We start from the raw sequence: 25,944 nt of genomic DNA, 5'->3' as shown, positions 1-25,944 counted from the left end.
TTCAAGAATTGGAATCAAAATTGTTACAGAATTTAGAGTGTTATTGTAGAAGAACACTCTTACATTTTTAGCTTTGAGATGCGTCAAGGGCAGATCCCACTATTTGCGAATGCAAGTCCCACGTTGGCTGGATTTGGCAGGATCCAGAATGTTCAATGTGGTTTTGCAAGGGTCTAATGCACTGGACTGCTCTGGAGTGGAAGAGGCCCAACTTGGCTTTTGTTTTGGAGCAAAAATTGAGGAAGAGAGAAAGGAGTGTCATGCAAATATTGGCAGGGCCTTTTAGAACCTAGATATCCGGTTTTATGTATGTGTGCGTTTAAGGGAGGTTGGCAGGACATTTCAAGAATTAACGTCCTGTGAGGTGGTAGGAGGGGCCTTCAAGCAGGTGGACAGGTGGATGCGGCTGGCGAGCTTAAAAGTGAGACTCGGGTTTGAAGAGAAACGGGTGGATCCTTTAGAATCCAGTAGGATCCGGCAAAATCCAGCTTTTACCCACACCCGTCGAATGACCCCCACACAGAACACACAACGCAGCCGCCCTGAGCCAATGTCAGGCGGCCGCTGAAGAGGAAAAGGCGGCAGCAGGAGGCGGCGGCGGCGAAGAGACAGCGAGCGACAGAGCCAGCCAGCCTTGTACACCCAGCATGTAAACAATACATGGAAGTTACCAAGTAATGCTAAGCTAGGAAGCAGCAACAATCACCCAAGGTGCAAAGGAGGCGCCTGGCCTGAAGCATCTCCCAGGAACCCTTCCTTTCCCCTGCCCACAGAAGGGCCGACTGCCCGGTCTCCTAGCGGGCGAGGGGAGCAGAATCGGATACAGTCACACACCGAGGAGGAAGGAGGAGGCTGAAGGCAGCCGCCGGGGCAGAAGAGGATGGATTTCCAGCAGCTGGCTGACGTTGCGGAGAAATGGTGCTCCAACACCCCTTTCGAGCTTATCGCCACGGAGGAGACGGAGCGGAGGATGGATTTCTACGCCGACCCAGGCGTTTCCTTTTACGTCTTGTGTCCGGACAACGGCTGCGGAGACAATTTTGTAAGTCCAGGAGAAGGAGGTGGGCGAGTGAGTGAGCGAGCGGGAACCTGCGTTTTTGGCTGGGCGAAGGGCTGAAGCTGAGAGGCTTCTGGCGGCTTTCCATTTCTTCCAACTCCCATTCCTGCTTTGCTCTTTCGATCGCGGAGATGGCGGAGAGACGTTTCCCTCTTCCTCCCCCACACCCATACCGGGTGGGGGGAAGATGGAGAACCTTCCATGGCTGAGATGGGGGGCCGCCATCCTGTTTCGTCTGGATCGTTTTCGATGAGGCACGCAAGCCATTCTTCCGCGCCCCCCTCCCCCGTGAAGAACATAGTGGAAATGTCACCTGCCTTTTTTATGCACGTTGGCCTTAGAAGGTTAAATGGTGAAGTGTGTGTGTGTTGGTGTCGCATACATTATGGCCTATAGTGGCAGCTTAACAATAACCATTTGCTGAGAGTGATTTCTCCCACTCCTCTTCTTACCCATTCAGCATGTGGAAGACAACCTTGCTTGTTTGCTAAGGATTGTGGCCTGTCTTAGGAGATATCCTAAATTCTGGTTAGTGTTTGTCTCTCATCAGGGCTAGGCTTTAGCTCTGGAACTTACAAAGTACTGGAAGAATGTCTCTGGGATTGTGTAGAGTGTGTTGTTTTCAACAGTGTGTAACCTGAGCTTTGGAAGTAGAAGCACATCTAGGTTACCTTGAGAGCAGGAATTTGAGATATTGGCTGAGTTCACCACATTTTGGGTAAGCAAGCCACAGTTTACTCTGTTAACCCAGTGTCTGCATTTCCCGAACACTTTGAACCATGTGGCCTTGGTTTGTGCAATAGGCTGAGCTAAATTGGTTGGTTAGCAGTTACTGGTTTAGTGTGTCATGGAAGCATAGCCTTTATGAAGCATGATCTACAGCAGGAGTAGGAAACATGTGGCACTTGCCTTCTGGATGTAGGATTTTGGCATCTGTCAGCAATAGCCAGTGTAATTAGTTATCAAGAATGTTGAATATTATCTGAAGAGCTACGAGTTCCCCAACTTTGACCAATGCAGGGCCTTTTCCCACTTGCAGCTATCTACAGCACAAGCATGTCCTGGCAACCTCCTTTTTCTGTTGTATTTTCATCTGATGCCCAGCACATAACTGAGGTAGCCTTAAGCCATCCTTATGTAGCAGTGTTAAAAGAAGAGTTTTCTCCCCAAACAGGTTTTGCCATGGATACAATCTGACTCATTTTACTAACCATTGTCATTGGTCATAGTCACTGGTCAATGACTCCTACAGGGTGGGATCAGCCTGGTGCCTATTGACCACTTTAGGTTAGCATGGGTTCACCTCCTCCACTTCAGTTCCTGGCCACTGTTTTCAAGGGTCATTCTAGTTTTAACAGTGAGAGAGTCTGGGCCTTCCAAACTGGGTTCACCCTGGTTACTTGCTTGGTCTCCAAACTGAGCCTCGGGGCAGAGAACTGGACCAGCCTGAAAAGCAGCTGATCAGCAATTGTGGTGGGATTGTATAGTAGAGCAAAAGAAAGAGAAAACTCTCTCACTTCTTGTGCTGCTTCATAGCACAATTCTCTCCATGCCTGTTATTCACTCTACTTTTGAATGGGGTTTAATGATGGTTAGCTCCCTTTGAGTGTAGCTGCCCAAAACACATGAACAAAAACCAGAGTGAGTTTTGCCAGAGGGCTAACCCCAGCAGTCTAGCCATCTATTAAAACTCACTTCCTGTTCCAGCCCCAGTCCACATTAAGAAGAGTATGGTGGATGTTCCCCACCCATCACTTGGTGACTTTTGGTGGAATGGGAGAGAAACAAAACTGGGAGAATCCACCAATCAAACTCCTTAATGTGCCCTGTATACTGTAAAGATGGTACCTTCTGCCACCAATGGAGGCAGTACATTTTATGCTAATAGTTTTCTGCTGACTTAAGGACTGGTGGAGAGCACACAGCCATGAGGAAGAACCCAGTGACCTGCATAACATACTAAAGTATTTTGTATGGGTACATTTCGACATAGCTTTAGCAGTTTTCCAGAACAGCATTAATCCTGCGTTCAAAACGGTTCAAGCAACAGCTGACAGGCATGGAGGGAAATGTGCTGTGAACTTCTTCTGCTTCACTGTGCAGTTTTCACCACTACTGCCACCACCAATCAGCTGCTGTTCAGGCTGATCCCAGGTCTCCAAGCTGGAGATCCCTTTGGAGACCTGACAGGCAAGGGGAAAGCCTAGTTTGAAAAAGTCCAGTTTTCCCACCACCTGAAAAGGAAAGCGCTAGAAGATAGTCCCCAAGGACCAGAGGGAATGGGGCATGACCACACCAGCCTAAAATGGCTAATGCATGTTGGGCTGATCGCACTGCCTAGGAGGTCACATGGCCATGCCACCAGCAGAATGGTCAGCGAAGTATATAAGATTGTGTCCATGGAAAAACCCGTCCATGGAAAAACCCCTTATCCTTATATAAGTCCTATTTGGATATAACTTTTTCTATAAGTCCTATAAGGGGAAAAGGCTTTAAGCCAAATAGGACTTATATCCTTATAAGGACTTATAGGACAAGTTATAAGGATATAAGGACTTACATCCTTATATCCTTATTAACTTGTCCTATAACTTTTATTGGAATGTCCTCAAAGCACCAGGCTTTCGCTTATTTGAAAATGTTAAACTGAAAGCTTTCCTTCCAAACAGAAACTACAAGCCTTGTTCTATATGGTTCCTGAGAGTTGGAGGGATGCATGATGTTGTTTCCTGGTATATATTCCCTTCCCCCAGCTTCTTTCTGCAGGAATTGGGTGAGAGAATACCTTAGATTTGCTACCTTTAGTAGTCTAAATAAGCAAATTATTTTAGGAGGAAAATAAGGAACCCCCCCCTTTTTTTCCTATTTTGGTCTGTAGCTGCTAATCTACCCATTAACCAAAATTCTCTGGTTAGATTAGAAAATTACATAAAATATTAAAACCTGTACTAAGTTAACTCAGGATAACAAAATAGTGTGCAAGCTTTGGGTTTCCAAGAAGTCTTCATCAGGGAGGGGTAAAAAGGGAAGGGCTGTAGTCATGAGTCTGCATTTAATTTCAGCTATATATTCCAGTTCAGAGGTTAAGTAGAATCTTTAAAATAAAAACAAACCACTAAGGAATTGGAAAATAGATTTGGAAAGCTGGACAGCTAGAGATTGCTGCAAAAATAAATGCAGTGGGAATCCACTGTGTGTCTTTTGTTAAATTTAAGTTTTTCCTCCTGCAGTAATATCTTGAGTGACAGTAGATTGGCCAGTTTTGATGGGAGTGTTACAGTGGTGTACCTAGAAGGTTGCAAGTTCCTGGTATAAACCAATTTAGGCCTAGAGTTCTAGATGCAATCCCACACATCCACTAAGTTGAAAATGTTACCTTAGGGGAGTCGCTTACATGATTTTTGTGAGGATGTACAATCTGTGACTTATGGGCCACATCTGGCCTCCCCACTTGTTGGATATAATTGCCAGAAAGTCTCCAAAAATTGTCCAGGAATTGTAATTTTTAATGTGACAAGAGATGAAGATAATTAAATACATGATCTATCACTTTTTTAAACTGTTTCTAATTAATCTTAACTGTGGTTAAGTCAAATTTAAATTTTGTTGCATACCATTGTCTACTTTTTGAAGTGCAACCATTGTTATGTCAATAAAAAGGCCAAGTCTGGCCCTAAGGTTAAAGAAAGCTGTGTGCCAAGATGTAATGATTGCCTATTCAAAATCACAATCAGACTATTCGTTTCGATAGATCTTGTGTCAAATGCAGAACAATAATAAACGTAAAAGGGAAAGCCCAGCATGATAAAATATTACAACATTATTTGAAGAAGTCTGTAACAACCAGGTAGAGAAAAATTATGATTAAAGAATTTGACCTGGCTTTGACTTGATGATCTTTAGTGTAATTTGTGGCCTTGCAAATTATCTTAACATAGTGTTAGACTTCTTAATTTCTAAAAAGAGAAGGTGTTTATATGTGGAGTTAGGTACTGTATTACATTGAGAAAAAAAAAATACCATGACAGTATTGTCAATGATGTGGGGGCTTTTGCAGAGTAATAGAGGAGAGAGTGTAAAAATATTAAGTGTCGTCATAACATGATTTTATCTAATGAGTTCTGCTTGGTGAGGTTCTGTTTGGAAATATGGAACTAGTTAACGGAAATCAGACTCCAGTTGAATTCTACAGGAGCCAAGAATGTTATACTTGTTATATAGCCTGTTTTTTAAATATAAACACTGGAATCTGGGAGGAGTAGTGAGTCAATCTTTGGGTCAGAGGGGCAGAGCTTGTTAGAGGACTCAGTAATGGAAGTTTTTATTTATTCTGGGGGGGTTGGTGAGTGCAGTACATTTTTTCAAGGGAGTTTGGCATGGAACTGCTCTGTTTGGTAACTACACAGTTTTGTTTTTGTTTTTAACTGAGGGAAGAAACTTAACCTCGCTTACTGCTTTTTTAGCCGCTACAGGGGAAGCAAAACAATTCCCCATTTTTTTCCCTCTTTGTTGGCTAGCAACCTTCTATTTAACAGTGTACATACTGTTAATTATTTTAATAAAAGCACTCCTTTCTGGACTCTAATGTAAAGGCAGCACCTAGCTGACTTTGGCTGATCTTGAAAAAGTCACGTAGGGTTGAACTTAACTGGTATTTAGATAGGAGGCCACAATGAAATCTTAGGGCTGTAGACTAGACAGGGATGCCAGAAAACACTTTGGACAATTGGAGTGGCAAGCTGTTTCTATGTTGTTGCCAAGAAGACAGTATGATTTGCCCATATAGTCACCAGGAGTAGAGCATGAATCAAGGGAGTCTTTACTTTCATTTAAAGAGAATGATTTAAATAGTTTTGTCAGAGTGCTGAATCACAAGAGATTTTTTGTGTGTGTGTGCACATTGACGTTCTCTCTCCAAGGCTTTACTAACAATGAATTAGTTCTGTGACTGGTTCTACCCATGTTTAACATTTTGCTAATACAAGAATACTCCACTGAATTTTCTATTCATGCAGCATCTGCAAACTGGTTAACCCTTGTATATTTATCACTTCTTATCTTCCCATCATCTCGTTCACTGATAGCTTGCAGATTTTCATCCATCTCTTCATAATTTATGATGCTTCTCTTTCTTTCTTCTGTTACCAGAACTTGAGTGCTAAGATCCTGGTTTATTAAGGAACAAGTTTTGAACTGTGGCTTAAATTCAGGATGAGATTTTGGCTGTTCACCACCACAAAGCACAGCTTTCGATTCAGGAAAAATATGGAAATTGTCTTATGTCAAACTAAGATTTTCACTCAAACCACCCTACAGTAGGAGGGAGGGAGTGAATTCAGGGCTTTGCTTTCATTCAGTTTGGTTTATGAAGCTGTAAATCAATGTCCAAATATGCCATTTAATTTTTTTTCTGGGATTGGTATAATTTGTCCTCTTGTTTTTACCTGAGAATCCAGAAGATTTGCTGTAACCCTTTAAAATCTCCAGTTCTTCTTGTTACTGTTTTCCCCCCCTTTTCAAGTATAGATTAACTACTTTTTTTTCCCTTTCAGCTTCCCACACAGTTATAGTGGAATCTTTTCCAGTGTGAATTTTATTCATTCATCTGTCAATGTGCTTTGCAGAGCATAAGATGAGAGTCCCTGTCTGAAAATTTTACAATCTAAAATTCAACAGACTGGGGAAAAACAAAACAGAGAAAGGAGAGGGCAATGAAAGAAGAGTAAACAACAACAAAAAAGGAATCATGCCTTTATTTTATTTGCACATACTTAGTTCTACTGTTTTTCTTGGTGTAGAGGAGCAGTCAGTGATAGTTTTATTGAACAGATTTTATGCTATCCAGTCCCAGTGGCTATAGACACCTTATAAACACAATGAAAACAATAAAATATCATCTACCAATAAAGCCAAAGAATAAAAACTCTAGAAAGTCTGACATATACATGTACAATCGTATGGCATAGCAGTTCATGCTGCTTTTTCTTGCTGGGAAATCCTTGTGAGGTCCAGCAGCCGATGTGTAGACTATTTAGCCGTGACAAGCCACATTGCCTGGGCTGCACCATGAGGAGGCTAGTCTACTTTGCACCAAGTTGGGTTGAGAGAGTGGGTGACTGGCCCAAGGTCACCCAGCTGGCTTTCATATCTAATGCGGGACTAGAACTCACAGACTCCTGGTTTCTAGCCCAGCGCCTTAACCACTAGACCAAACTGGCTCTTCACTAAAATATTTAAGCCCCATAATGAACTGCATGGCAAATGCATAATATAGGCCCTATCACAGAAAAGAAAAAAAAATGGCAGCAGGACCTGATAGAATAATCCTGCCTTTTAACTTTATCATTCCTTCTGCTCCTCTGTTTTTATATAAAACATTATCAGTTGGGATATGATACGATGTAAAGTTAAAAGGTTAACTTTTAAATGATCTGTGCAAAGCAGTGCTACCAGATGTGCACACACTTGTTGAACTGAAAACTCTCTTTAGATCAACGGTGGTCCCTTCTACCTCAAGAACTGTAAAGGTATATTTTTGAATATGTAGAATATACAAGGATAGTTCTTTGCTCATGTGAATACTCATAATGGATCAGCCTATTGAGCTGCTTCCTCAAAAGTCATACTTACGAGAAAAAAAAAGGCTTTAGAGGGTCAGATGAGGTGATTTGGTAGCAGTGATCTCAAGGCCTAATTTCACTGGAAATTACTCTCAGGGTGAAATTGTTTGAATCTAAATGAGAATTTGAATCAACTATCTGTAAAGGCTCATTGGCAATATGAAAAATGTTTTCCATAGGAAGAAATGAGAAATTTAATCCTTCCCTGAAAATCTTGTTTTCCCTCATGCTTTCACTTAATCAGCCTTCCCTAACTTGGTGTCCCCTGGCTGTGCAGGGCTTGCTTCACTAGAAATTATGGGAGCTAAAATCCAAGCCGAAGTGATCTATTTTGGGGAATTTCCATATGCATATTCTTCCCCTCTATCCTGGATATGCACAGTCTGAAATCCAATTATACAGCTACCTTTTTGAAGCTAAGCGGGTACAATATGGCTTTTTTCAGTGTCTGGATGGAGAATTATGAAGAACAATCGTGTGTGCCACCTTGAACTCACCACAGAAGGAAAAGGAGGAATTAAATCAGAAGTATGTGGGGTAGTGGCTATGACTACCCCAATTTTGCTGTCTGCCTGCTCTGATTTGAAGTGGAGAAACTGTTCAGTTACTTCACATTTGATCAACAGCAAAGAAAAAAAAGGCTGTCTTTGCTACATACACATTTTTTGCTGAGCTAGACTACTGAACAACCCAACAAAAATGCTCCATTTGCTGTCATCTGGAAGGTCCCTTGAGCATAGGAGCTGCTTCCGTAGACAAGTGTTATTTTTTGAATTGATGCCAGGTGTTGAAAAAAGCTTGGCCTCCCTCATGATGCATCCTCATAAGTCCTCCCTTGATGTTCCAGACATTAAGTGATGTAGAGTGTCTGAACTTTTATTAGATTGATCAGCCCATAAAGAAAGTAGAGCACGCTGAGAGGCATTATTGGCACTTGCTCCTTAGCTCTGGGATTCAGTGCTTCCTACAGTCTGCCAAAGCTTGACTTGATCATCTTCTGTCAGATTTATTTGTTTTGATGATCAGTTAAAGAACAAGAATAAGCAAGATTAATCACACTAGAGCACACTAAGCTGTTATTTGATTTGTGCATAGAGTGGATTCATACAATGTCTAAAAAAACCTCTTAAATTGTATTTTTGTGGTGTTTGGCTATGCTGGCTGGGAATTTTGCAAATTATGGTTTCCAAACACCCAACACATCTGGAAGGTGCTAGTTTAGGGACTTCTGGTGGGGCATGGTGGACTGAGCAGCTGTGCCCGCGGGCTTAGTGGGCAGAACTGACAACACAGCAATTTGTGGGGGGGGGCTCAGGCAGGTTTTCCTGAAGCCCAGGAGTATTCTCCAGACAGAGGAAAAGACCTGGAATCACCCCATCTGTCCTCCAGATGGCTGCTTGCAGCTAGAAGATTGCAAACAGAATTTCACGTTCGACTCGTAAGAGCTAGCTGGGAGGCTGGGACATCGTCATTTTCCAAGACACTCGGTAGCCTTAAAAGGACATTAAGACCAGCCACCCCATTTCTAAATCACCAAATTTATATATATATTTTTAAGTATGCATAGCCTAAGAGAGGCTTTCTATAACAAGGAGAAGCTGCCTCTCTTGGTGCTTATCGCTATTTTTGGGGTTACTTTTTAAAAAAATTCTTTTTTAAGTTTTGGAATTCATTTTCCTTCCAAATATAAAGAAGGATTGAGAGTAAACAATTGACTTCTTGTTATTATTTTGGTATTAAATTTGAAGATATTAGTATTTTCCTACACATTGAATTGGCTGAATTTAAATCTTCAGCTTTCTGTTTCTACTTTCCCTTGGGAACTGTCTGCTTATCTCACTTTCATTTGTGTAAACACATTTTGGGATTCTTTCATATCTTCAACTTTTGTTGGTTAAGCTCCTAGGGGGCGCCATAATCTACTGCTTGAGATGTGAAGGATTTTAAACAGATTTTTTCTGACTTCCTTCAAGATTTTAAACAGATTCCTTCTGACTCCTACCAAGTTTTTATGCAAGACATTCAGGACATTATGGAAAATATGAGGTCTAAAATGTGTCATCTGGTTGGGGATGTAGTGGATGAAACTGAGGAATTCAACAGTGATAGAAATGTTTTTTTCTAAGAATGAGATTGGGATTTCTGTTGAGATGCTGGATGAAGATTGGATAGTGGAGTTGGAGAAATTTAACGGAGAGAGGGATCTGCAAGCAATAAGTAAAATTGACTTTTTGGTGAAATGCCATTAAAAAGAAGGGGTTATTATGTATGGGAGGTTTTCTGAAGAGAAGTAATTTTTGAGGGGGACAGTTGGGCTGTTTGATTTTTTCAAGAGAAAAGCTCTGTGCACATTGTGGGGATATGTAAATGCTTTGGTTTATTTTGAAGTGGGATAAGGGTTAAAGAATGTTTATCTGGATCGCTTTTAGGGATTGACTGATATTATTTGTTTTTAAAGATATGGATTAAGATTATTAGAGTATTTAAAAAATGTTTATTTGGATGGTTTTAAGAATTTGATTTAAGGATATTGTTTCGAATTGCTTTTCCTTTTTAGGTTTATTAAGATTAAGATTATTAAAACTGTTGTATTATCTAGTATAATGGCAGAATTTATGTGCTTTTTAGTTTGATTTTTATTATAGTAGACAGAAATGTATAGAATACTAGTAGGAAGGAAATAAATAAGTTTTTATAAAAATAACTGATAAGTTATTTTTATAAATATTTTTATTTATTTTTATTTGGAGAGGGAAGTTGTTTAGGAGGCTTATATGAATTTTTTCCTTTATTTTAATATAAGGGGAGGGAGTACCTGTACTTAGTGATATAAACATGTACTAAAGGGGAATGATTTGTAGAAATAATGCGACTTTGGTTTAATACAGAGTAAGAGATTGATTATGGAAAATTGTTGTATATCCTTGCTGTTAAAAGTCAGAAGTCACATCTTTCTGTAATATTGAAAAACAAAATTTATTTTGTGTTTTCACACCTTTTTAGTTTTTCTCCTCTTTTTTTGGTAGTTTTTTGTTTTTTTGTAGCTTTTATCTTTTTCTTCAAACTTAATAAAATTCATAATAAAAAAAAGGAAGGTGCTAGTTTAGGAAGGGCTGATCTAAAGCATTGTTAACAACAGTTCATCCACAGTTGGACTGAAGAGGTTCGCTTTTTTGAACTTGGGCTGAAATTTTGAAAGTCTATGCCTTTAAGATCTGCTTCAGTGTCAGGAATGAGAAACCTGTGACTTTCCAAGGCTCACAGCTACACTTCAAGACGTTCTAGCCAGCACAATAGGAGATGGGAGGTGGCTCTTCCCAAGGTTAAATAAATGGCAGGTTGTGTGAGTTTTAGTCCCAAGGCTGACACTGTTGTATAAATCTTAAGCCCCCTTTTTAAAAAGCCTACGTGCCAATGGAAAAAATAACATGTTAAAACTTCATTAGCCTATTTTTTGAATTCCCCCTCTTGGGAGTAAATCCCAATGATTTTAGTAGAGAACTAAATGAATTGAATTGAGTTTGTTTAAAATCATATCCAGAATTATGCAATAGCACTTTTGAAACTGTGTTAATATTCCATATATTAACGAACTCATTCTCGGAGTGCTAACTCTTGCATAGTGGGGCAACATTCCTCATATGTGGGGGATAGCCGTAGCAGCTAGTGTTCTCAACTGAGCACCGTGGGCCTATATTTCAGTGAGTGATCTAGTGTTGTTTCTCTCAACTTTGCTGTCACTGTTTTAATCTCTTTGAAAAATAGCATGTATTGGTAATTACTTAATTAAGAGCCATTTTGGTGTAGTGGTTAATGGCATTGGGCTAGAAACCAGGAGACAGTGAGTTCCAGTCCTGCCTTTGGCACAAAACCAGCTGGGTGACTTTGGCCAGTCACTTTCCCTCAGCCCTAGGAAGGAGGTAATGGTAAACCACTTCTGAAAAATGCTGTCAAGAAAACTAGACAGACTTGTACAGGCAGTCACCAGGAGTCAAGACTGACTTGAAAGTGTGTGTATGCACACACACAAACAAATATCCTAATTACCTCGGGTAGTGGGTTTCAAGGTTGGCTCCAGACCATTCCTGCCTTTTCTCCAGTGAACACAAGGTAGCATGTGGTGAAGTCAGACCAAAAGTGATAGCAACATGGCTTCAGTGAACTTCATGCAGTTAGCATTTATTCCTCCTGATTTATGTGAGCTTATTTCTGTAATTCTCTGTAGAACTTGCCATATTTATCAACCTTCAGATCCTGGGAGATTGTCCTTGATTATTTAATATTTTTGAACATTCTATGTTACCATCGAGGTATGAACAGTGTGAACTTAAGTGAGAATAACCTTGTGCATATAAGCAACTTTTCAGTAACATTTGATTTTTTTTAAGGTGAGGGCCATAATGGGCCAGAGTATGATGCTCAATAAAGATGTCCATGATACAAAGTTGGAATCCTAGGTAAAAGTTTATTTTAAAAAAGGAAGGGCAACCTCTCCCTCCAAATCCTAAAACACAATAAAACATTAAAATAAAGTTTTCAGCCCTTGAATTGTGATGTCATTGAATTGTGGTTTAACAGCAAATTGCAGTCCTACGTTTGACTGGAAGTATTGGCAGTGCAGTCCTCTGTAGGACAGACAGAGGGGACTCAAGGACTGTGCATGGTCCAAGGGTAAACCTCACCGAAGTTCTTTATAAAATGCAACTATTGTTATCTACTGACAACCTAGAATTCACTCAGCATTATGAAGAAAGCAATGCATATGATACATTAAATTACATTAAATTATACAGGAAGCTGGCAGATCTAAGAGCTGAGTGTATTCAGTATTTATAGACTTGATAAAACAGTTCATTAAGTTTCTTAGCTTAAACTTTGACACACTTGTATCTGTCTTAAGCATGTCATTTTTATAATGAATATGTATATAGAAACACTTCCTTATGAGTGCTAAATAAGTAAACCTGAAACTGGTTTTAGATGTATTATGTTCAACTGGCAGGTGATAATTTTTGAATGAACTATGGAAGGTTGAATTACAGCATTTATACTAAAGAACTAAAGAGCATATAATCTTAATACAGCCTCTTCTTTACTGTATACAGAACCCCTTTAACTCAAGAGAATATTCTAGGTAGCTAACAACATTTGAAATACCATTAACTATTTCAAATTACTTCAAGTTCAATTAAAAATGAATAAAAATGTTTATTTCTTGCCTTTCTTCAGTGTAGTTACTGGCTGTCTCTTCACTTCCTATGCACGCAGACAATTTTGTTCTTACAGCATCCCTGGAAGTAGGCCTAATGGTCTGTAAAAACATGGGATTGCTATTGGAGGATTTCTTTTTTTCCAATCATGTCACATCTTTCTCTTTCCCATCTCGACCCCAGTACCCCTTCTTTTGATCCCTTGGGTAACAAGCAAAAACTGTTTTTCTCAATTAAATTTAACTGTGTTACATTTTTCTAGTATATTTTTCATACAAAAAGTTGAGTCTACCATTTTCCTTTGAGGATTAGCTGTGAATGACACTAAAATTGCTTGAACAAGTCCCCCTGGAGATAAATAAGCAGAGAGCTTAGATTTAGATGGATCTATATGGTCTGAACTTCAGAAAAATCTTCATGGTGCAGTGTGGATTAGATATAGAAGGGATGTCTGCCTTCCTTCCTTCCTTCCTTCCTTCCTTCCTTCCCCAACTTATCTTATTTTCTCAAACTTGTAAGTTAGGTTGAAGAAGAAAGAGAATGACCTGCCTAAGTTCAGAAGGATTTTCTTAGCAGAGCTGAATTTAAATTAGATTCACCAGTCCTATTCTAATGTTCTGTCCTTGATGGTAACAGTATGCTTGCCAAAACCTCTCTTGGTGACCACCAGGTTTACTGCCCTGCATGACATTTTAGATTTTTTTTTTTTTTTAAAAAGGGAAGTTGTATGATTGCAAGTTCAAGTTAAGGTCATGGAGCTTTCCTAAAAAAATAAAAAAAGATGGGCAGTCGTAGCCCAGTGTTTGAAGCATGCATAACTGCCTAGAAAATTGACAAAAGTGAATGGCAATTAGAGTGTCCTGATGAATGGAGTAGTAAATCATCTTCTGATAAATTGGTGCTTTGTAAGTAGTAACTGCCCTATATCAATTTTTTTGTGAATGGACAAGCCCTCTTAGAAGCTGTATTTTGTGAAAGGCCGAGTGGCTCAGAAGGGGTTGTGGACCCCTGTTTTATCCTCTGCACCACACTGGCTCTACCTGCAAGTGTAATCTAATTAACTGTTCCAATTATTTCCATTACTTATTACTAAAAGTTGGTTTGCACTTTCTGCTTAATGGGGGCCAAAGGGAGAGGTAAGGGGAAATAGCAAACTGTTACAACTTGTTCACTCAGGACAGGTATTCAGCTGGTATGAACAGAAGGAGTGCCAGCATGAGTGCTCTGGGATTTGGCTGAGAGCCCCTTAAGCCTTGGTAATTGCTTGACAATGCCAATGCTGTACGTTGATCTCCCTACTCACCTGCCACTTGCGTGTTGTGACGTTTACCTTTTTATCCAATTTCCAGTGAGATTGGGCAAGGTGGTGATGGTCCACAAGACCAAGGCATGAACAGGAAGGAGTTTGCATGTTGCACAGGTGAAGGGTGCAAATTCTCTCGTCACATAATATTCCATATATGTGCAGAGATACTGTTTAGCGTTTCCTGTGTGTATATGGTAGCTGTCAGTCATGGAGGAGATAGGACTTAAATGTAATTATATTAATAGTAAAATAGAGAAAGTTGGATTTGGGGTGGCGGCTTCATTGTGCCAGGGTCTCTACCTCTTCCTTCTTGATGTTGTCCATAGATCAGATGAGAAGCCATGGCCCTCCAGGTATTGCTGAACAACAGCTTCTAGCGTCTCTTACAATTGGCTGTGCTGACTAGAGTTGCTGGGACCTGTGGTTCAGGAACATCTGGAGCACCAGAATATTGTCTTCCTCTTGCAGAGTTTCAAAAAACATTTGTGTGTTGTTGTTCTTCATTCCTGGTTTGTCACCCTTGCCTTGTCTTTCAGCATGTCTGGAGTGAAAGTGAGGACTGCTTGCCTTTTCTGCAGCTGGCTCAGGACTACATTTCTTCCTGTGGTAAAAAGACACTCCACGAAATTCTGGAAAAAGTCTTCAAATCATTTAGACCTGTAAGTGCACATTTTCCTTTGCCAGCGGTTTGGGTCCAAAATGCTAGGTGAACCTGATGTGTCTGTGCTCTAATGTCTCATAAGCTGTCTGGCAAAAGGCACAGAAATAAATGTTTATTTTGAACAGCCTCGCTTTATTTTCTCCCTTTCTGGTCTTCCATTTTGCAGACTCCCAGCTGGAATAGGAGACAGACCATACTGACTCCCCAGCCAAATGAGAAATTATGTGAGGCTTGATCTTTAAATGTTGGGTCTGAAGAACTATAGAGAGGATGTCTATATTGAACTCTGTGGTGGAGCTATTTTCCACTACTTCTTTACAGAATTTCATAATATTATTATAGTATTGACATTCACCAGAAGGAATAGATGAACAAGCACTCTTTTTTTCCTCACAAATAGAAGAAAAAATTGTACATGCTGAGTCATTTAAGAAATGTTTATTTCAAGTGTTTTGATCTTTTCTACTAAAAACATTCAAAGCAGGTAACAAACATGATTCTAATATTTGCTAGCCATTTATAGTAGACTGTCCCAAAAATAATAAAATCTTCCCCAGGTGCAAATAGCATGGAAAGTTGCCATTCTGTCAATTCCTCAAGTAGAGTGATGTGAGACAGACAAATACAGGAATGGCGCACTCACAATACCTGTACTATAAACATTGGCCCTGAATGTATAACGCTTATGTGTGATTTAACTTGATTATTGAAAGTACTGCAGAGTACAACCTCAAAGACTCGTCAATGTAAATAGAACCCTGTTTCTAAGCACATTTACTTGGAAGTGTGTGTGGTTGACATAAATAAAAGCAGCAGTGTCATTTAAAAAGAACAAGAGACAGTGAACTAGCCAATCTGTTAAGATTAGTTTTGTTCATTTCTCAGTCTTGACAATTCACATGCATTTTATGCACGTTACTAATATATGTTTTCCCCAGTTTTCACTAATCTAATGCATTTAGTGCTTTCCTCAAATACAAACGTTTTTGTGTATTTTGCCCAATGTACACATTTTTGCAGTCATGTTTTTGAGTTGCAAATTACATTAAAAATACAAGTTAGATGTCGATTTCAGAATACTCTCATATCCTGATTTTCATGGAAGTTCAGGGGAGTAAATACAGCAAACTCATAAAAATTCAGGTAGGACACATTTGTGCCCATCAGCAGAAGAATGGATTACCTTTTTCTTTCCCAGCCCAAAATACATGTAGCTGCCTTATGCAGAGTTAGAGTAATAGCCCAATATAGTGTAATGGCCCAATGTAGTTTAAATATGATGCTTTCAATGGTTTTTCAGGGGTGTTTCCATATGGAGGTTTTCTGATGCTGTCAGTGAAAAGACATTTGTGCATCTGCTCAGTCTTTCCTCAACTGAATTTTAATTAAGAAAAATAGAGTCAAGAAAGTTACAATAGATGACAGTGCTGGGCTTCTCATGTTTTTTATAAGTATTGTTATACTATTAAACATATACTCCACTTTTTGCCAATATAAGCACTGAGGTTTTCTTACAATAATTCGAATACAGCAGGGCAATTACACGTCTTTCATCTGGAAATGCCCCTATTTTTCTTGGTATCTGAAGTCCCTTCAGATTTACCAGTAGTTGAGCAGCAGCAGGTTTATAAGTATGTTAAATTTTACACTTTTTTACATTGAGGTTTTTAAATGTCCTTAAATGTACAAATTATGAACAAACAAGTGTGTTTGCAGACTTAAGAACTGGAATTGGCTGAAACTTCTGGGTAAGAAATATTTTAGAATTCTTCCTAACAGGTACAATTCTGACATTGAGAGAGATGAAGCACACACTGATAAGATGATGCTCTGACTAGTCACTTATCAAATTATCTGTTTTCTTGCACACCTCCCTCCATCATGCCAACAAGCACCTACTTTTGCCTTCTTTCCGTGGCTAGCTCTTTCTGTAACTCTAGATCTTATAAGCCTTGATTCACTAATAGATGGTGGAAGCTCCAGTAAACCACTCCAGTAGCAGCACTGTTCAGTTTCCATTTGCTTTCTAGTACCTAACAAGGAGTTCCTCCTCCTTCACACCCCACTGGTTACACAGAATAGCCCTTTCATGAAAATTTGCAAGCAAGTTCACGGGTTCTTTCTGGTGCTTTTCCACCACTTGTGGCTTAGCCAGTTCTAGGTCTTCATTCATCGTTCTATCCAAAAGAGATCCCAAACTGGTCAAAATAGCCCATATCATTTTTATTCTATTGTGTTGTATTCTAAATTCAGAGATAGAAGGGCTGGTTATCTGGAAGTGCCCATGAATAGAATCTAGCCTAGTCTTGCTTCTTATACATGAAAAGTATCTTAGTGCTTGCAAGCCACTTTATTTTAAATTGAAATATATGATTCCACAAATATTTTCTCAAGTTTGTTCTTGAGCATCAGTGATTCTGTCTCATGTCATCATTGCATAATACACTTACAGTTTATTTCCTCCTTCTTTACAAATAGCTATTGGGGCTTCCAGATGTAGACGACGATGCATTTGAAGAATATAATGCAGATGTGGAAGAAGAAGAGGCAGAAGCTGATCACCAGCAGATGGGTGTCAGTCAGCAGTAATATTCAGAGGAATTAAAATATATTTTATCTTACCAGGTGGGGTCTTATGCTTCTGCGTTAGCATATTTGAATTAGCACATCACACTGGAAAACCTGACTCCCAAACCCAAAGTTTAAAAATAAAACAACAACAACAACATTTTTAAAAGTCTGTGATGAGCTTTGCTAAGATGTGGCCTGAATTAACTCCTGCTTCAGTGAAGTTTTTATGGTGTTGTCTTGGTAGCATTCTGCCATTGTTAACTTAGAACATTTTTTTTTCTCGCTGACTTGTCTTTTTTTTTTGGTTGTTGTTAGTATTATTATCATTTTTGTTTGTATAGAAGAATTAACATTTCACTGACCTGAAAGTGATTTGAATGTTGGAATTATTTGGTTGGTGTGTTAAATACTTGCAGGCCCTTACTGAGGACCATCCATGCAGAGAATAAATGCAGTCTGCACTTTTGGTTCGTTCTCTCTCTCTCTGTCTCTCACTTTTGTTTTTAAAGAAATATTACAGATTAAGGGTCATGTTTCTAATGGATAGAAACAAATAGAGCATTCCCAAGTTTCCCTCATTTTAGTAGGAAAGATTTAAACGAGTACTTACAGTTTTTCTTGAAATCTGTGAGAGTTGCACAATCTCCAGCTCCAAAACTGCATGTGTCCTCTGAATCCTCTTTTTTACAGCTCTTGGAGCCTTCTGTGATCATGATTGCTGAAAATTGAAAGCAGTTTCCCAAACTCCCCTCATGCCCAACCCTTTTTGATAGGCTCCCCTTAAACTCTGCAGTCCTCGCTCACATCACCACCAAAGTTTGCCCACCGTATCAATTCCTGAAAGCCTGAGGAGATGCCATATACGCCCTGATCCCTCTACTGCAAACATCTTCCTTTTCTTCCCATGTTTTGATTTAACACTGATGTAGTATTATAACTCAGGCATGTTTCCTCATGGTTGGCTTCTAAATTACTTGCAACCTTCATTAAAATTTCATGCTGATAATTCATAACCATGCAGATTCAATATTTACATCAGCTTTCCCCGGTGGCACCTTCCAATGTGTTGGATTGCAGTTGCAAGAATTCCCCAGTCATCATGGACTCTGGCTGGGAAACTGAGAGTTGCAGTCCTACCATAACACTAATGAAGGCTGCACTGTAGCTGGGACTAACACATGGATGGAGACAGGTATTAGGGTAGGCAGGAGGGAACAAGTATCATATCCAATATCTAATCATAGTTACTTAATTTTGGCTGGAATGCTCAGTACGTAATCAGGGATAATTGTTGCAGAAGAACCCTTATAGACTAAACAGTTCATTAATTGTATTTTAATATTCAATTTTTTTAAAATAATCATGTTCTTAAATTCTTAATTTACAGATGAGGGGCAGAACAGAACTGACATTATAGATTTGCTTTATATACTTTTTCGCCATCAAATACAAAGTCAAATCTTCCTTTAACAAAACAAATACATTAAAAATGCAGACTTACTCCTTATCTCTTGCATCAATACAAGAGGGTGGCAGTGAGAGAAAACTATCTTTTGCAGCTGCTTTGCATGAGGAAATTATTATTGGCTTGCCTCTATAGTAAGAATCAGTCCAAGAGAGCATCTTCTATATTATTTTTTCAATAGCTAACTTCAGGGCAGGCAGTAGACTTCTTGGGAATCCTTCTTTTGATACTCAACAACTGCCTCCCCGGACTGACTTTATTTTGTTAATGTAATTCTAATTTATTTAAAAAATGGGGATGTCACGCTTGTCCCCATATAATTATTAGAAAATACAAATAGTGGGTGACTGCAGCCCAGATTTTTGTTTAGAAATGTTCCCACTTGCCCAGAAAGGAAAAAAAAAAGACAAATGCAAACTTGAGTTGCAATCTAGAGGACAACAGGTTGGGAGCAATGTCATCAACTTGCCTTCTTGAATAATGGGTGTTTTGTGACCAAACATGGCAATTTTATGGGAGCCCCCACAGTGTGCTTTCCAAATTCCAAATGTGGTCACTGGCCCAAAAAAGGTGCCAGGCTATCCCTCCCAGGTCCACCACTCCCTAAAGAGTAGAGAATCTTTAAATCAGCTGCAGTCCTGGGTGTCCTCTGCTGAGCTGAAGTTGAACCCCATGTAGTGTATAACCAGTAGTATCCTTCATGGATGATAATGTAATTGGTAGCATACTACACACTGCTTCACTTTCTTGCACTGTGGCACCAATTAGAAGCAAAGACCTTTGGCAGCTCTTCTGTTTATCACTGCCTTTCCAAGTTTACTGACTCTGCTCTATCCACCCAGATGAGTCGGCCTTCAGTATTTAAACGTCCACTGCCTCTTGATTGGCTCCTACCTTTCACCTAATGTATAAAAGGAGCTTCCCTCTTCTAGATGGCAGCAGAAGTCCCAGCTATGGATCTTTGGCTTAGGGAGCTCCTGGCCAACAATACCATCTGTTTTGTAAGACTTGGATCTGATTTCTATATTTCAGTTTGCCTAACTGATACTCCATGTACAGCTACAGTTAGATTCGTAATTCCTGTTTATATCACTTTGTGCAAAGCCCAAGGAGAGATGTGATGTTAACATTTACAAAATGTAAACAATTTTTGAAGTTATATCTCTGTAGCTTTCTGGGTAAATTAGTTTACCAACAATTAAAAGCAGTTTTCCTTATAAGAAAAACCAGGGCAAAAACATTTGATCATAATTTTGTCTGTGAATTTTTTCTTTAACCAGATATAATTCACAGCTGGGCTCCTGAACAAAAGAAGCATAGCTGCTCATCTCTAAGACTTTTGGTGTCTTCTTCTATCTTCAAGAAGAGAAAATCTTCTTGGGTGCAATCTAGTTTTTACAAAATATTCCTTTATACAATCTTTTTTAAAAAACAAAGATACCATATTTTAAATCTCTTCAATAAAGGAATAATTTTATAATTTCTAATGATTGATATCATTGCCCCTGCCAAGACCATTTTCAAAGAAAGGTTCTTGTGGGCAGTATTTTGTTCTGGAATTTGTTGCTGCTGAAAATTGTTTTAAAGGTTGATGCCTTAATGACATTCTTGATTAGTTTCAAATTGGGAGATGCTGAATTTTTCCATTCAAAAACTTTGAGTGGATTCTGTGTTGCTTTCCTGTTGACAAAACTTATTCCTTTAGCTTCAGCTATGGGTGGGATAATTCCTGTTCCTCTGGAGCCCTCCAGACCAAAACTTGTTCTTGAAGTTGACAGACTGTCCAAGTAGAATGGGATGGAGAATCTCCCTTTCCCTTCTTTCGTTAGAGAATATTCCAGCAGCAGAAAAGGTGTATTGGATTCCATCTATTTCTGCAATCTAGATATATATGTATGAGTCTGAAGTGATATACAAGCTTGGAGTTTCAAAAATTAAAAACAAAAGAACATAAATTCATGGGGAAACAGTCCCATACTCCATCTGATATCAATTTTTATGACATTGTGGCCTGAAAATTGGTTGATTATAGAACTGTGACAGGCGGTATTATTATTATTATTCCCACCTTTTTTATATATAACTCAAGGCAGCGAACATACCTAATACCCCTGCCTCCTGTTTTCCCCACAACAACCACCCTGTGAGGTAGGTTGGGCTGAGAGAGAATGACTAGCCCAAAATATAAAAATAAAATGTACCACAGTGTTTACTGCTCCTTTCTTCAACACTTTATATTCCGTGTCTCATCTCTAAAACAAATTAACATTATAGATCTGTAGATGTTTACAGGAAGTAAGTCCTACTTAATGCAGACTTACTCCTAAGTGGCCATTGATCACAGTTTAATAATACAACCCATACATTCAGCTGAAAAGAAATTCTCAGATTATGTTAACAGAGGATGGAGCAAGCTTTCATGTAGGGAAGACTATTAAAATAGGATTCATCTTCTCCTATGTTACCTGCTTATTATATGAAAAACAGCTATCACTGGTTGGGTTCACACATTGCAGTAAGCTATGGTTTGCATAACCCTGGTCTATAAACAGTAGCTTGGCTAAGCCAAACTCTAATAGCATTGTAGCTCAACATGATTTGTGAATCATGTGTTAATTATGTATATGCATCTACATTTTAGACATAGAAGTTAACTAATTCCTACCCTAGTGATCATTTATTATTTAACTATTCAAAATGATCAAAGTACAGTTGAGGAGCTTTCTTCTGTGGATAATCCACTGTATCATAGCACATTCACATATGTCTGAAGCCTTGTAAAATAATACAGTAGATTTAAACTTCTGAAATAAAGTTGTGAATCTAAATCTGTAGGTTCCATTTAACACTAGCAGAACAAGTAACATGTAATCATACTCAGGCCAGAAACCAATGTAAGTTTGCCTGCAAGCTGTTTTTGCAAGGACATGGAACTATAAACTAGCCAACTACTTCATTGACAAGCATTTGTGAATCCAGCCCATGTGATCAGTTTATGGTTCTGTGTGCTTTACGTTTAGGCTAACTGGGCAGTCAGGGTATCATACAAACACAGCCAATGTGGAAATAAGCCAAACTAGCATTCCGCCTGCTCTTAGCCAGCTTATTGCTCATCTGCTACATATTCTCAACAATCTTCTCAAAATTCAGTCATGTAGCACTATCAAACTTGGTCTACAAATCCAGACAACTACTAGACCACAGCAAAGGGAGTATCTAGATTTTTGCAGCCTAGATCTGGTTGCCCTACATACATGTGACCAAAAAATAGAATCAAGAGTACAAATATAAAGATGAAAGAGATAGGAAGCCATTTTTGTTTGCCTCACTTTAATTTCTGTATACTGTATAAGTGCATATTTACATTCATTCTGGGAATGGGAAAAAGTGACATATTTGAAAATGCTACTACAAAATGTGTCCAATCACTACTGAAAGATTTCCTGAATTATGACATTTTGTTGTAGGTCCATCCGTTGATACCAACCAGTATTTCATAACAGCCTGAGCTGATCAGTAAATGATCCCAGAATTTTTTAAAGTAGGAAGGAAAGGGGATTTTTGATGGAAAGATTTAGAGTTTGCAGAAGGAAACTTTAACCAGATGCAGGTCAAACCTGTTCTGTAATCTAATTCTTATTAAAAGACAGAAGCCTTCAAACTGAGCAGTGTTAAATATATCCAGGTTTTAGAAATGGGCACTGCATTTATTGTAGAAAGGGGTTGATAATGGGAACAGAAAAGGAAAACATTAATCCTCTGTATGCAAATATGAGCTAAAGATGAATTTTCATTGGTACAGGGCATGAGAGAAAATAATGACCTTTCCCTGCTCTGATTTTGATTTTCCTCAATATTTCGAGGTTTTATACTTAGGTATCGGCCAGAAGCATTTTCCTCAGCCTAGTGCCATGTTGGATTATAATTCTCACCCTCAAGTAATGTAACTAAACTGGCTGATAGTGGGAAATGTTCAGCACAGCTGTAGAACAACAGGCTGAGGAATTTAGTACTGTAACAATGCATCCCTCCTCCCAATTGTTATAGTAACATGGAAAAGTGTTTATTTCTGATGCCTATGTATATAGTTCCTAACAAATTTCAGAAAAGGACATTTATACAGCGATTGCATTTGTACAGCTTTCTAGTTCTGGCTTTTGGATTTTTTTTTAAATGTTGTACTATTGTATATTATTTATTAAAATACTTAACCGTGCTCTTCAGCCGAAATGCTTCCAAAACAATTTTACGCACACACCCCAATTCAATTGGTGAATAAGGGTAATTGGTAGGCAATCTAAAATACACATGGCCCAAGGAAAAGGAGCGCAGAGAGAGGAAGAAAATCCTTGATTCAGTTACCCTGCTGAACAAGCACATGTGTCTGCCTGTCTAAAGTTGGATTTACACTACATTTATTCTCTGCCTGGGTTGGTCTTTTCTTTGCTAGCTTAGTCCTTTTTGATTTTTCTTTTCTCTTGCTTCCCGTTCTTGAGATAGAACATAATGTACTTTCCCACTTCCCTTTGTTTTCTCCCATCAGGATGAGATGATTCCTCAGAAGATCCTTTTGGGGAGGGAAGAGCCACCAAAGGGAGCTAGTACTGCTCATGTGTTTCTCCCTTGCTGATAAGCTAGATTCCTCAGAAGCCCTTTAGAGGGCAAGGAACAGCGTAGCATAATAGTATCAACCTCCTGTGTCCCATAATGACAACAAGGCCACAAAACAGTACCTTAGTTTAGCTAGATTCTGGACAAATAAGAACCCTTTCTTCAGAAGTAGGATTTATTTGGCAATTACTCAGAAGCCATTTACAATAGTGCTGTGCCCTTTTGCCTTCATTAACTGGTTCATCCAAGAGAGAAAAGGTTCCAAGTAGAAGCACCACAGATGTCCTTGGACAATGCCGGATCAGAAGATCCAGTTGAATGCCTAGGAAACTTTCTGTGCAACTACATTTCCTTGCTAGTTGTACAAGTCCAAAACCTGCAATGCAAGCTCACAACTAGTTCTGCTTGAACTTCTGTATTACGTGTTTCTGTATGTAGCAGTTCTTAACAGACCTATTTTCCTGTGAGTTCCATTCTTCCCATAATCCCTTCAACAGCAGAGCTATAAGAGAGAGAGAGTGAGGATACTCATCTGTAATTTCCATTCTGATGGGCTTATTTGGCAAGACTGATGTTTTAATGTAGAAACCCCTTGTGAAGGATGTAGAATAGCTGTGATTAGATATTTTGGTACTAATTATAACTAGTTTTGTATTCTTTCAAAAGGATGCATGCCAAGTATTTCCATGCCAAAAAATTCTTCTACAATTCTTCCCTATCAGTTCTCATTCTTAATGAAAGAAACTTTGCTTTTGAAATTTCTTTCAAAGGACAATTGAATTTTGACAAAAGTCTAGTGGGTGGAGTGTGGTATTCTCAGATTTACTTCATTGCAAGGTGGCCAAGGAGCATGTGTGAATGTCCTCTCTTTCATTGTCCAATCATATCTTCATGGTCTGCAGCCTCCCTGTCTTTCCATGCTTCAGTTAAATTCTAAGGGAAGAAGACATCATGAGAGAACTCCATGGAGCTTTTCAGATTGGAAAGTGTGGACATCCAGAGTTACTTCAGGATTATGGAAAGATGTGTGAGAGAAAACAAACATCCTTCACCATCACCAACAATAAAGTAAATTCAATTAAAAGAATTTCGAAAGAAAATTTCAAGCACCCTGAGAATAAAGTAGAAAAAAAGTAGAAGTTTCTTTCTCAGGGGAAGAAATCTAAGAAACTGCAAGACAGATTTTGGAGTAGTGTTTTTCTTTCTTAGAAAAGTTATGGAAAATAGTCATTAGCCTGCAACAGGTAAAGGGAATCTGTTGGATCTGAAAACTTCATATAGAAGGCAGCAGAAGAAACAGCATATAAAATTATTGACTGGAGGGGGTTTTTTTCTTTCAAGCTTCCTTTTCTATCATGCTGTATGAAAACGAATAACAATATTGCTGCCTCTCAAACACCTCATTTTTCAGTTTTCAAATTAGACTTTTTGGTTTATTTTGATTGCCTTCGTATTTTCCTTTGTAATACATATATTGATCCAAGCACAAAGACACGAAGAAGGAAAAACACCTCTGTCACAGGAGTGAACGAACAAGTCTCAACTATTGACCAGGCTGGCGGGGGGTTGCTGGAACCGTCGTGCAACAAATAAGTGCATTCAAGTTACAAAGTGCAACAAAAGCGTTTGAATATTTATGCACAAGAAGGTGCTCTTTATATACATGAATTCTCTGTGTTTTAACAAGATGACTTGTGATACAGAGAGTAGTTACTTCAGTGTAACTTGATACATCCTTGATTAACTACAATCCAAAATATATCACACATTCAAACTCTCGTAATTTCAAGGAGGGTGGGGGGTGGCAGGTTTTCATCACTTCGTTGGCATCTTTATTTGTGTTTTAGGAATTGTAGTTCTGCAACATATGGAGGGCTACAGATTCCTTTTTTTACAGCTTCCTTCAGCTTGATTTTTTTGGGCGGGGGAGATTGCAAACCTGTAAAATATATTGTAGAAAGAAAGAAAGAAATGTTGGTTAACCTGCTTAAAGGTAGTGTTCATTCAGTGAAATCCTATCCATGTTGCCTTGTCCTAATGCCTGGGCATAAAATCCAAAAATGTAGCTCAACTTCACTATCTTGCCATTAAAGAGCTTACCAAATTTTTCATGATGAAGTCCTTTTTTTTCCCTCTACAGAAGAATGCAGGCACTTGTCTCATTAATGACATTTTTTCACAGAAAACTCTACACACACACTCACTGTCTTTGAAGAAGGGTCATGACTAAAGGGGAGAGGCTGAAGGTGATAACGGAATAAGAAAAAGAACAGCCCTGTGACCAAGACTACTACTTTGCAGTTATAAGTGTCCAGACAAATCCATTATTGTGTTTAACCTTGATCAGATGTACTATGTTCTCCCAACCTTTCTGGATTTGGAATTTTGATAACATAATTAGGAAATCCTCAGTCTTCAGAAGATACATCTGTTGAGAATGTTC

At 38.9% G+C, this 25,944-nt stretch overlaps 1 protein-coding gene across 3 annotated transcripts; it reads left to right on the top strand.

The window, feature by feature from the left end:
- Positions 1 to 316: 316 nt before the first annotated feature.
- MTURN (maturin, neural progenitor differentiation regulator homolog) lies at positions 317 to 25,610 on the top strand. Of its 3 annotated transcripts, none has more exons than XM_063303963.1 (4): positions 317 to 1,042; positions 14,730 to 14,852; positions 17,333 to 17,479; positions 23,434 to 25,610. In XM_063303963.1, exons 1-3 carry the CDS (start codon positions 881 to 883, stop codon positions 17,441 to 17,443), a joined length of 396 nt encoding a protein of 131 aa, XP_063160033.1. In that variant the 5' UTR covers positions 317 to 880; the 3' UTR covers positions 17,444 to 17,479; positions 23,434 to 25,610. The 3 variants fall into 3 exon arrangements, with proteins under 3 accessions (XP_063160033.1, XP_063160034.1, XP_063160032.1); XM_063303964.1 differs by having other exon boundaries at positions 320 to 1,042; positions 24,404 to 25,610; XM_063303962.1 differs by lacking the exon at positions 23,434 to 25,610 and having other exon boundaries at positions 322 to 1,042; positions 17,333 to 17,900.
- Positions 25,611 to 25,944: the final 334 nt, after the last annotated feature.

This window comes from Candoia aspera, chromosome 4 (assembly GCF_035149785.1).
Source record: "Candoia aspera isolate rCanAsp1 chromosome 4, rCanAsp1.hap2, whole genome shotgun sequence".
In the NCBI taxonomy this organism is placed as follows: domain Eukaryota; kingdom Metazoa; phylum Chordata; class Lepidosauria; order Squamata; family Boidae; genus Candoia; species Candoia aspera.
The sequence above is the reverse complement of the archived record's forward strand: the minus strand, read 5'-3'. Positions and strand labels throughout refer to the sequence as shown.

What these genes read in the sequence shown, in the direction of transcription:
- MTURN (XM_063303963.1), top strand. Translation starts at nt 881, where the DNA reads ATGGATTTCCAGCAGCTGGCTGACGTTGCGGAGAAATGGTGCTCCAAC. An exon ending in ACGGCTGCGGAGACAATTTT is followed by an intron (nt 1,043 to 14,729) that starts GTAAGTCCAGGA and finishes CTTGTCTTTCAG; the next exon opens with CATGTCTGGAGTGAAAGTGA. An exon ending in TCTTCAAATCATTTAGACCT is followed by an intron (nt 14,853 to 17,332) that starts GTAAGTGCACAT and finishes CTTTACAAATAG; the next exon opens with CTATTGGGGCTTCCAGATGT.